Raw genomic sequence first — 13770 nt, 5'->3', positions numbered from 1 at the left:
GCTTTCCATAAATATTAAGAACACAATATCTCACACAATTAAATTCACTACCAAGATAATCCAGTCCTTTAATTGTCCAATTCACCTTAATACTTAGAAATCTTCTATTGCTTCTCTCCCTTAACCTCATAAGTCATAAGTCCCTTTCCATTACCATAGTTTTCAGTTTAGGAAACTCCCTATAGTATTTCAAATCCCACAATTTCATCACCCATGACCTAATTTAGTTTCCCAACCACCACTTCACACCCAAAACTCACAAACATACCACTCTGATATGGCGCCTGGCAGCAGCCAAGATGCCGCCAGGCAGTTCCTGTAGTTCCAGGAACCCCAAATTTCCCATGCCCTGCGAACCCTAACCCATGAACACAACTTTGTTTTTAATCAATTTCACAACTCCATAACATACACTTCCAGCTTTTAGGATTACGATTCATCTCTAACACTTCCCAAACCCGAATTCATTCACACTTTTCTATTTAGATTAGTGCCACTATAGAGATCCCCAATTCATCAACCCTAAGATAACCTTCATGTGATTTTCATCTCAATTAATCCCTCATTCTATGAATTTCAAGGCAAATACGGGGTCTAATCATTATCACGATTAGAATGTGGTTTCTTCCCGATCAGAAACCTCCTAGAACACGAAAAACATCCAAATAGAGTCAATTCAACTCACATTGCCTGGCAGATGTTCATAATCATTAGGTAGTTCATCAGGAAACCTAGAAACTAGGTGTGCAATCACGTGTCACCTGGCGGCAAGGCTCGTGCCGCCAGGCGGTTTATCACCCGCCAGGCGGTTTCTAGAAATTCCAGAAAACACAATAATACACGAGATAACAGAGTCTATGCATTTAATTTATCATACATTTCATGCAAATATTAACACAATAACAAAAGGTACGGTTTAGCTCCCCTAACCTGGATCCTTTTGCTTAAAATTGAAAATTTGGAGGGTTCCCTTGATCACCAATGGCCTCCCTTTGACTCTCTTCCAATTCAGTTCCTTTCCTCACTCAGTCCTCAACCAACTCTCAATTTTCGTACTCCTCCCACTATGCAACAATGGCAGCCACAAAAGCACTCTCTCTTACCCTTAATTGATCACTAAATGTTGTCTTAATGTGAGGTAAATGATACAAAACGAAAATACAATTAAAACTAAGTTTAATTGTCATTCAATGGTTGTATTATGATGGTTTTCCAGCCCTCCCTTGGCCGCTAGGGTTTCTGGCTTTTCATATTCATACCAAAACTAATCTTAGCAAAAATAAAGTTTAATGTGAAACTACCAAGGTTTGAACCCATAACCATGCCTATGTCCAAATCAATGCACAACCATTTAATCAATTCACGTTTAGTGGTAATTCATATAATCCTATGATTATATTATCCCTCAACCTGCTCAAGCATATTATTAAAAATAATAATAAATTAAGTACTCGAACCCAAGTCCTTTCACACAATTAAGTTCTCTCAACCACTTGAACTAGTACTTCTCCACATCACACATGTTAGAATTAAATGCCATAAAGGCTCCCACTACCCGCATTTATTAATTAATTAATTATTTAATTAATTAATTTTTACGGGTCTTACAATGTACCTTGAACTATTTAGGTACCATAAATCTTTCTTATCACTCTTTGCGACCTATAAAATAGATTTACATTACATGGTACCCTTGATATGTTACGTCCAACATGTTTAATCTATTCTTGGTCCTTTTGGGATCCATTTCAAATATCCCTTAGGTACATCATATTTTCTTGCTTTGCAGTTCTTAGAAACACGACCTTTTATCATACAATAATTACAAGCAATCAACGATATATCACTTCATTTGGTGGTGCAAAAGAAATTAGCAAACTTCTTGACTTTCTTTTCACTAAAGGAATTGTAACCAATTATAGCCTTTCTAAAAACACAATTTTGAGAGCTAAGAACAACTTATAAATTTATTTTTCCTCTTGTGAATCTTCTATACATAGGTTTTTATAAGGTATTTGACTTTTTTTTTCTAAAATAGTGTAGTTTTCACAAGGTTTTGACATCACTGATTTTCATTATAATAGGTTGAATTATTGTAAATCATATACATGTTTTCAAAATCAACTTTTAAATTAGTTAATTCTGTTTCTAGGTGATTAACTTTGTTTTCTAGCTAGTTATTTAAACCTTTTAGTCAATTATTTATGACAACAACTCTGTTAGCTACATCATGCAATTCGTCAAAGTCATGCAGTAGTTGGTAATAATCATGATTGTCTTTTGATGACAAAGAACTTATTTGGCTTGATGATGATAACCCATATCCAGCCATGAGACATAAGTTTGCTTCTTCACTTTCTTCTTGTGATGAGCTAGTTGTTCAATCAATTTATCTTCCCAAGGAATGTAAGCACGTCTTTCCTTGGGCTTGCTTTCCTTTTTCCTTTCAATACCTTTTTCTTTGGTTTGATTCCCGTCAACAAGTGAAATTAGGAGTACTATTTGAATTATTGCATTTAGAATTGTACCTCCTTTAGTTACCTTTGTTACCTTTTCTCTTTAGATACATTCCAAACTTCTTGGTAAGTAGATTCAAATTCTCATTCTCTTTGGATTCAACTAGATCCTCATCATTTTCCTCATCTTTCTTGATGCTAGATTTCAAGGCCATGTTATTTAACCTTTTTCTCATTACTCGTTCATTCAACCTATTCATCTCAATCTCATGCTCTCTAAGCTTTCCAAACTAGGTAGCAACAATCATTGTTGATAAATCCCTTGATTCTAAGATAACAGTGACTTTAGGTTGCCAACTTCTATCAATAACCTTCAAGACCTTGATGTTTACCAAGTCTTTGTCAAATTACTTTCCCAAGCTTATGAGATGGTTGACAATGTGTGTGAACCTTTCTCGGATTTAGTTATGGATTCACCTTGTTGCATCTTTAACAACTCATACTCTTGTATCAATGCATGCTTCCTAGCCCTCTTCACATCATTGGTTCCTTCATGTGTGACTTCAAGCACATGCCACATATTTTTTGCTCTATTGCATTGAGAAATTCTGAAAAATTTATCCATATTCAATGCAAATGTTTAGATGTTCTTGGTTGCATAATCATATTACACTTCCTTCTTCACATCTTTTTGTCCAGAGGCCTAAGGCTTGTCAATCTACTTATCATCAACAATATGCTTAGGAATGAATGGTCCATTCATGAGTGCATTCCAAATTCCTTGGTCAATTGATTCAATGAAAATTTTCATGCAAATTTTCCAAAGATGATAGTTTATACCACTAAACATATAAGGGCTTTTTATAGAACCACCTTCTGCAAAAAGGAGTTTATTTTCAGTCATTTCAAAAAATGTTTTAGGATCAAACTCGATTATCTTACAAGAACCTGCACTTGACACCAATTGTAAGTTTTAAAAGACTTTCTTAGCCAAGAAGAGGTGACTAAATTGACTATTACAGAAAATTAGGTTCAATTTGATTTTATAAAAATCCTTTACTTTGAATCAGATTAACCAACAAATTAACAAGCAATCTCTACTAGAATATACATTTTTAATCGATTGAAAATAAAGTTAACAGGTTGATTTCATTTAACAAAGAGTCACACAAATATACTAGCATAATTCAACAGATTAAAACAACTATTCAACAGATTGAAAAACTCAAAAAATTATAAAGAAAACATAATTGATTATAAAGTTATAATCTCGCAGCACAATTAATCAAGATCAACTCCAATTAGTAGTACAAGTAGGGTTACAACTCCAGATTACATCAAATCATCAAAATACTATAAAAATATTATTCAAAACATTTTTTTAACAATGAACAAGCAAGGAAAAGAAGATAAAACAAATACACACAGAATTTTATACTTGTTCACTCAAATCTGAGCTACATCTAGTTTGTCAAGGCAACCTTAGCCCAACTTTGCACTATGTCAAAAGTTTTACAAAATCCAACAAGATTACACTTTTGAAAAGACAAACTACACCAAGACCCTTGAATCGCAAAAGAATCTAAGTAAAGCACAACAAGATTCCCACTTACAAATTTAGAAACCTTCCAAACAACACACATAAACCTAAAAAAGATCAAACCTTTGTAGTAGCTCTCGCTAGCTAACCAAAACTTTTTCTCCAAGTCTCTTACACCATAAAAAATGCTCTAAGAAGCAAAGAACACCACATGAGCAACTGCATATCTGTGTAGTTTAGAGAGAGAGAATTTTGTAAAGTATTCACACTAATTTCACGCTAAAAAATCACAACCATTACTAGTCTCTTTGAAAAATCAGACTCTATAATCTACCTATTAGCATAGTAAACATGTTGATTTATCTGTTCAATCTGTTGATTTCGCTTGACTTAAGTGAAATCAACTAATTGAATGATAATTTAGTTGAATGAATATGCTAATAACAGAACTATAACAGCCAACCAATTAACTTGTTAAAAGCCCATTTAACAAACTAAGACTATAATAAGACATAAGATAATATTCTATGTAAAAAATGTATTGATGTCAAGATCCAACCTTCAAGCTTCAAGATCTTCGCGTGATAGTCATATTAAGCACACATCAAGTTTGATCAACATACTATTTCTCAAGTCTCATTACTCTGTTAAGCCTTCAACAATCTATCATAATCTAGTCAAGTCCATACGCAATATCTTCATCAAATCTCGATGCATCAAAGTAATTTAAGCTAACATAAACCTACTATGTTTCATAAGGTAGTTGCTTATGCGAAAGGTGCCAATTGGATTTTGACCATTCATAAAGAGATGTAGTTGTTGTAAAACATGACCCTCAATAAATGGTAAGGACACCACTAGGTAAGAGTATTATTGGTTGAAAGTGGGTCTTGAAGAAGAAGATCCCAAAAGTACTTAAAAGTCATACAACTAATGAAGTGACTACATTTAGGTACGACATTAGTGCATCTAATGAGTCAACTATGATAGCATTTAATAGTAGAGAGGGTGGTGATTCACCTGTTGGCAATAATGTTTGATATATAGTAGTATATTTTTTGTAGCATTTACATTAGGAAAAAAATGATAACAATGAAGCATTTGATGACACATCTACATCAGATTATCTCTTATTTAAAGTTCTTCTGAAACGTCAGGGTTGCAATCATAAAAAGGACATTGATTGTAATATGATATTATCTTTGGTATCCAAGCACATGTCCATCAAGGTCTTGCTTACTCCTATGAAAAATGAAGATATGAACCTTGAATAGATGGACATGAAAATGACCTTTCTCTATAGTCACTTAAAGGAGAAATTTGTAATGCGACAACTATAACGCTTTGAGGTGGAAGGTAAGGAGGATTATATGTGTAAACTAAAGACACTACAAAAACAAGTTGGAATCAAGAACAAGTGTTAAAGCACAATTGTTAATAAAGAACAAGAACATTAATCCTAAATGTTTTCAAATGGATTGGGTGAAGAAGTTGGAATCTACGTTTTGCCACTCTAACATTCGCCCTCTGCCTTCCCTTTTGATTTGCACTAGAGATAAAGCTGTCCAGCGGCAACATCCACAATATTGATTTTCAATCAAGGTAAAACGAATTTCGATCAAAGTCCTTGCATTGACCCTCATAATTAGTGATTTCAAATCAAGAACAAGAGTCAATCAAGAACAAGAGGTGTTAATCCTATCCTTTTTGCAATCAATTTGGTGAAGAAGTTGGAGTCTGTGTTTCACCCTCTCACACTTGCCCTTTGCCTTCTCTTTCAGTTCACAATGGAGACAAGCTATCATAGGATGGAATTTTAGTTTAAAATCATTCGCTCATTTACTAATGGATTATATCTGTCGAGAATAAAACCATTACCGATGAATATTTTTGTCGATAAATTTAACATAGAAATCTCTTTGTAATTTTGTTAGAAATGATAACTTATCAAAGAATATTAATCTGTTGGTAATCTTTCGTCGCTAATTTTAAGATTTGTTGTAGTAGGAGATGATTGTATGAATTCAAACAATATCATAGACAATGGTTTAAGAGGTTTGAGTAGGTCATTGTTTCTTAAGGGTAAAATAGAAGTCCTTATGACATATGTGTCTATCATAAGGAGATGAAAATTGGCGAGTTTATCTACTTGTGTTGTAAGTATATGCTATGTTGATCACATCTTAAATTATGGCTGAAACTAGGTGGTTGAAGTCATTACTACATAGTGAATTCAAGATGAAAGATATTAACACAACAAGTGATTTTGAGGATGAATATCAAGAGGTATTGAGTCCAAAAGAAACTCTTTTTTTTCTAAGATAAATTACATCCAAAAGGTTCTGAGAAGTTTTGGGATGGAATGTTCAAAATTCATACACCTTTGACAAATTCTATACATATTTCAAAGTTTAATTCTACTCAGATTGATGAAGAGAAGGAATACATGTCTTATGCTCCTTGTGATAATCTAATGCAAAGTTTGATGTATGTGATTGCTTACAATAGATCATATCTTGCCCAAGTTGTTAGTTTGGTGAGTAGGTATTTGAGTGAACCTTCAAATGTATGTAGAAGCTTGAAGGAGACCAGGAAAGAGATGTCTTATTGAAATAAGATATATGATGGTGTTATTACTTTAACATAACTCCTATGACCAATCTAGATGCATTTTTTTCCAAAACAAATGGTAATGAAATATTTATGAGCACTAAATTCTATTAGGGGTATTCTTTTGGTGCAAAATCCTTGAATGAACTTCAAAGGTTGATAATTTTCATAAGACCATGGAAGTTCAAAATGATTTTTATTTACATTAAAAGGACAATGAACCATAAATTGAATGTTGGAGGGTTCAAGAGCAACACATCCAAATCCTATCATAACATGTAAGGTATTTGTGGGCTATGTAGGAAGGCCCAAAAACTTGATAATTGCATCCTACACAAAACTATGAAGGATTCTTCTTTTTGCACCTTAATATCTCACACTTGCGCCTCATATGAGTATGTAAAGGAGGAAAATGAACATATCATGCCTTGTTGTCATTCCAAAACCTATTTTTGTAAATCCCAACATTTATATGAACACTATCCTAGGTAAAGTGCCTCAAAATTTGGGACATAAAAGAATCATTCTAAGCATTTCAACATTCATTGCCATTGGTTTGTCTATTGTAATTGTAATTCATCTTAATAGCATAATTCTTATTAATCTTTGGGCTTGCTACTCCACATTTTGAGATGAAAATATTTTATAGTAGATGAATTCAAGCATTCCTCATATCATTGAGAAAAACATCATCCACCTACTCAATTTGGTTATAAGAAATTGCAACAAAACAAAATACTTCTAAATTGGAGAGTTCAAAAAGTATTTTCTTAAAAATTTTGTCTAGTTCAAAAGTACTTTCAAATTTTACAATCCATAGTCAAATTTCCAAAAATAACTTTGAGATTATGTAATACGGAAGTCAATGTCATATTTCGAATCACATAATCCAAAAAATCTTTATTTTTATGCAAAAGAAAAAGCTTCCAAATTTGTTCATTCAAGAAATCACTTTTGATTCCAAATTACATAATATAGAAGTCATTTTTTTTTACATAAAATGAGGAGCCTTTAGGTTGTGATTTGGAATACAATATGGACTTGTGAATGACATAATTTGATAGTCAAAATTGACTTTAAAATTACTATTCTGGTTGTGTAATTAAGTAGACATTTTTTTTTAGTTTCAAATTGCATAATTCGAATGATTTTCAAATTGAAAAATTCAAAACAAACTTTAAATTGAAGGACAAAATGAATATTTTAATATTAATAGGGTGTAGAAGAAAATTATGGGGTGCAAAAGGAAATGGCCAACTATGAATACTCGCACTATCCACAAATATGGTGATTGGATATTAGCCTAATTGGCCCATTAAAGTTAAGGCTTCTTGAGATTAGTTTCTTGGAATCTATTTAGGCCAATTTGCGCCTTTATAGGTGTAATTGGATTTCTCTAAAAGATTTAGGTAAGATCACAATAAATGGTTTGTATAAAATCTTCAAAATCATAAACAATAAGAAAGAGGAAGAAATAAGCCTTTTATATAAGCCTAAACTTGTCATCACAATAATTAGATAAGCTTTTTTTTTTCATAATGATTCACAATCATGGCTTAGAAAGGTCTTTACCCAAAGATGAAAAGATAGTTAAAGATGGAGAGCACATGTGAATAAAGTGACATCAATTGTCAATTTTTTTTTCTTCCTATAGTTTTGTTATATCAATTGATTGGGGAAATGAGATTGATTAATACACTTGAACTTCTACTCTAATTTTTGGGAAGAAACAAGATATGAATTACCTAAAAAGAAAAGAGTGAGACATGCTTCATGATGTGATTATTACATGTTTTGTCTAACTTAAAAATTTGTCATGGTGTAATGAGATAAGAATTCTTCAAATAAAAACATAAATAGGGACTGGGAAATTACCTAGTAATAAACTATGTAAACATATTATTGATTATCCTCCGATTCTATTGACATGTATAGAAGAATTTACATAGAGTTGCGTAAAAGAAAGCCAAGAGAAGAACCTTAAGTTGAAGGGTTCAATTGATACATTCCACTGTCTTTCTTCTCTCTATAAGAAAAGATTATATAAACTTATTTCCATTCCATTCCATTCTTAATAATTCAATTGTGAATTGGTTGTTTTAGGTCTAGAGTTGTAGTTGATTGTTGTGTCACACAGATTGTTTAACATGCGATCCCTACTATCTATATTTCCAAATTCCTCAGCCACCTTTCATTCCTTTATGTTCATTACATTTCCTCCCCCATTAAAACCGATCTTGAATCCAAGGTTGAGACAACGAAAAGTTGATTTGAAAGTTGCATGGTCTTCCTAAATTTGATTCAATATAGGCAAGGGTTGAAGCAAACTTAAAGGTAGAGTATTCAAAAACTTCACTTGTTAACATATTAAATTTTTTTGAACATAATATTTGATAGTAATGTTCATGTTAGTTTAATAAAACTAAAGGTAATGCTTCTTTAAGTAAGGGTATCATCTATATTTGAGGTTTAGATAACAACTTATAAAAAAAATCTTGGGAGGGAACTAATAATTTTAATCTTTATACTAGACTTATATTTAATGGTCAACCTAAGACCTTATGCAACTCGTTCTATTGTTATGAGATTTGTATTGCCTGATCCATGAGACTTTGCAAACTTTTTTGATATATTTTAACTATGAAATGATGTCCCGATAAATAATGTCCAAAGTCCTCCTTTAGAAGTCCATGGACTTTGCATCCTAATACCCAATTATTTTGATATAGAAAAATAGTATATGACCATTTGGACTTTTTACAATACTCACACATGATTTTACAAAGGAATGACATGATTTTGACATCTATTAGGAGGCAAACCTAAGGGAACAAACGCTTCCTTAAAAGTATTTAACAAGACTAGTTCTGGTTCCATAGTGGTAGGCAAGTCTAGCTAATGATCCAAGGGGGATATAGAGCGAGTGTAATGCATTTTAAGCAACTAATGAAAATAGGCTTAGGTCAGTAGTTTACTTTTCTCCCCATGTAAGGTAATAAAGAGATTATCAACCAAAAACTTTAAAGTCTACAATGTTATAATTTGCAATGTGTTGTAGTATTGTTGCTAACCAAGCAAGCCCAAAACCAAGTCAACACCTAGAACTAGAAGCAAGTAGACAAGTACATTCAAGGTATGATCCTGAATCTTTATTTTTAATTCTTTGACCAATCCTTCAACTACTACAACCTTACCATTTCCTATAAGCACTTGAATAGGAATTGGTTCCACAGAAAGCTAAGGCTATAAACAATTATCAAAACTCACACTGTCCAACAACTTCTAAATTTTCATGTCATTGATAGTGCTTTATAATCTCATTAGTACCAATCCAAATGAACATTTTAATGCATTATCGGACAAAGGATGTTCTTATAGTGTGAATGTTTCCATATTTTCAATAATAGGGTCAAGTGTACGATTATCCATGTAATCTTCTTCCATCTTTAGAAGCAAATAATGCTTATTAGGACATCTATTTACCAGATAAGACTTTTCATCACAAATAAAACATAATCCTTTCTCTCTACACAGTTGCATTTTAGTAGGGGACGTTATTTTAATGTTTTGAGTTCTCTTGTTTAAGGTTGTGTTGGGATTTGTAGGATTCAAAAGTAATAGTGATAAGTTAAAAGATTTTAACGTTTGGAGTAAAGGATAAGGTAGAGTTTGGGGTTTGTGTTTTGGATTGGTGAGTGTTAATGTGAGTTCGGGGCTTAGCCATGTATTTCTACTCATATAGTTTAGATACAGACACAAAGCGAATCAAGGAGGTTATTGAGCAATAACATCATAATGAATGTTTGTTTTAAGTTTCCTAGAAAATAATATAATAAAGCTGAACATCATGCACATAACCTATTTGAGTAAGCTTGAAAAAGTTAGATCATGGATATTTATATGGAGAGGGGCCAAATTAAAGCTCTAGTTTCCAAGTGAAAGCCACCCATATTAAAAATAGATCCCTAAACATTACTTGAAACCAAGGGATGACTTCTTTCTCTATGTGATTGACAAGTATGGTTAATATTTGCTCATATGTGTATGATAATTATTATCCAAAAAAAAAAATTGCTCAGCCTTAAAAATTTGTCGCATCATATCTATACCATTAAATATTACAAAATCCAATTAGAAAATCCAATTTTACATTCCTCACCTAGAAAGGCGAATGAATATTCATATTATTAGATGAGAATGATTCCATTGTCTCAAACCGAGTAAAATACTATTTCTCTTTTCTTTCCATCCATTTCTAGCAAGCGTATAATGTCATACGAGAGCTCATTGAGGTATGTTTTCTATCATGACTCAATGAAGGCCCTAGTGTAATGGGATAAGAACAAAAGCGGAAAAGGAGAATAACAAGCTAGTAATGGACTGTGTAAATGTTATTATTGATTATCCTTCAATTCTATTAACTTGCATCGCAGAATTTATAAAGTTATGTAAAAAGGATGAAATGGAAAAAGTAGAGTGGAGAATGGAGTGGTAAGACAATTGGGTGTGAATTACATAATCTTAGTCAATATTAGTGGAGACCTATTAGGATAAATTGATTTTGGATAAATAACTTCATATTCTCTCAAAAGGTTCTAAAATAAGTATTATTTATTGTAATAATAGAAAGACCAAATTGATATAAGCATACTAAATCGCCTTGAGTTTAAGGTCACAAAATCTCCAAAATACAAACACATAAATTGACAATTTACTTGCCACTTTATTCATTACTTATATGTAAAAGATGACTCAATATATCATCAATAGTAACACATGAAAGCATGAATAGAATAAGGAAAATAATTTTTTAATAACTAAATTTTAACAACTTTTTCCTTACAACCTGAGGTGACATCTTCGAAGTGGCTTTCCATTCTACCATTTTCTTATTTTTCTATATTCCAAAATCACTTAGAAGATACTACCTCTGGTTGTAATAAAAAGTTGTCATAATTTAGTTCTCAAAATATCATTGTCCATAGAATAATAAAACATTACAATGATGCAATAAAAAAGGTATGTGCTAGAATAACAAACTAAATAAATAATTAGGCTGAGAAATGTATATTGTATTATGATTGAGATTTGCATCTTCAAACCATATAACAAATGGGCTTTACCATTCTCATTTCATTTTCTTTTCTTCACCTAAATACTTCTTTTTATTAAGTGTATTTATCTCTTGTCATTTTGATCATAAAGCTAAGCATTGATGTCACCTAATAAACTATCGGTATGTGCAAACTATAAGTATTAATTTTACTACAAAATTGTTAAATGTGTTTTTAATCCTTAATCTTTGAAATTTTGGTCCAATTTAGTCCCCGACTTTAGAGATATGTGAATTTAATTCTTTTAACCAAATTTTGTTAAGTTAATTTGACGTTTCAAAAATTTTTCATGATAACATTTGACTTGTTTACATTATTTGACACATTTTTTGCTTCAATATTAGCTGAGCAACGCAAGTTTGAAACGACGAATAAACTTACAAAATTTGGTTAAAATGACTAAATCAACGCATTTTTTAAGATGAAAGACTAAATTGGTCAAAAGTTTCGAAAATGGACTAATTCTAATTTACACTACATGTTAAGCGACAAAACATTTTTAACTCAATATTATATATATATATATATATATATATATATATATTACTTTTAATTATTTTTCCCTTATTTTGAATGTCCCTTAAACTTTAAGATATACCTATATAATTGATTAAATGTAAATGTATGTTTGAAAACAACAATTAGATAATTAGTTATTATTAGAGATAATTAGCATACTTAACTAATTACATCAAATGATAATAATCGATAAATATGTTCTAAAATTTATTTTATAAAATGAAACTTTATAATAAATATTTATCTTATTACACTATAATCACCTATACATGATGTTCATTGTCAAAACGATCTTTAAAGTTTTTATTTTTACCTAGCTTACCCATTTTTTTTATTAAAACTATATTTGTTACATTAAATTAAAAACAAAAAGTTCCCAATAGCAGCAAATAAAATTGTTTACCCAAAATTTAAACCGTCTCTAATTTTTAGGAACAGGATATTATGTGGGTTTCAGATTTCACAGGTAACCTTTGTGCTCAAACCTAAATACCCACCTCATTAATCTAGTGTATTCGTATCCTGATTTGTGTTGTTTTATTGACAATAACTAATATATAAATAAATGAGTGAAATATTAAGATTTTTTGAATGTGTGTACAAAAATATCCATAGATATACATTAAAAGTGTAAATGTGAAACTTTTAAATACGTAGTAAATCTTCTTTCAAAGAAAAAAGATTACACAAATAAAAAATCCTCACAAGATAAGCAAAAATATTATGTATCTTTTGAACCTAAATCATTAAAAAAAATATATTTATACATATATGCTAGTTCTACTTGAGTTGAATTTTGGCCTACTTAAATTTGCTTGAAGGAGTGTCTAATATTAGTAAGTATCAGGAAACTCTGCAGTGAAAGCTATCTCTCTACTTCTGAAGAAAGGTGTAGCAGAATCTAATATCATATTTCTAAACTTAGTTGCAGTAAGTGAGTTTGATTTGTTTTCTTTACCCTTTTGTTTTGATTGCATTGTTATTAAGAAACTTTGATGCATGCAGGCACCACAAGGAATAAATGCAGTGTGTGAGAGATTTCCACTGATAAAACTTGTAACATCAGAGATTGATGTATCACTCAATGAGAATTCTCATGTCATCCCTGGCTTAGGAGAGTTTGCTGATCGTTACTTCGCTACTGATGATTAGCACAACAACCAAATCCAACCAACTTTCACTTGATAGAATCTACATGCATAAACATCTAGAACTATGAATATAACTATCAAAATATATACATACTAAAACATAACACAATCTCAATGCCAATGTAATATTTTGTATTAATTAATGATATTGATTAACTTATTTTTAGCAACCACACATCTATTAGCTTTTTTTAGGAGGATAGGTATTCGAATATTCTTTTTTTCTTAGTTTATTTATTTTTTATTCTTGAAAATATTTTAATATAATTTAAAAAATAAATAATTAAAATAAAAAACTTACAGTTACTCAAGTTTTATGACTAACAACTATATTCTTATTACTATTTACTTCTTTGCTATTTACTTCTTTGTCTCCTTTT

At 31.0% G+C, this 13770-nt stretch overlaps 1 protein-coding gene across 1 annotated transcript in view; it reads left to right on the top strand.

The window, feature by feature from the left end:
* LOC114182639 (uridine kinase-like protein 5) overlaps positions 1 to 13506 on the top strand; it is a 43703-nt gene extending 30197 nt beyond the window's left edge. Inside the window, exons 13-14 of the mRNA XM_028069549.2 lie at positions 13087 to 13169; positions 13245 to 13506. Coding sequence (XP_027925350.2) covers positions 13087 to 13169; positions 13245 to 13391 — 230 coding nt within the window. The 3' untranslated portion in view covers positions 13392 to 13506. The remainder of the gene's footprint in view (positions 1 to 13086; positions 13170 to 13244) is intronic.
* Positions 13507 to 13770: the final 264 nt, after the last annotated feature.

This window comes from Vigna unguiculata, chromosome 4, assembly GCF_037176805.1.
Source record: "Vigna unguiculata cultivar grain cowpea cultivar isolate G323 ecotype 2 chromosome 4, ASM3717680v1, whole genome shotgun sequence".
NCBI lineage: Eukaryota > Viridiplantae > Streptophyta > Magnoliopsida > Fabales > Fabaceae > Vigna > Vigna unguiculata.
Note: the sequence above shows the minus strand (reverse complement) of the source record. Positions and strands in the feature narration are given on the sequence as shown.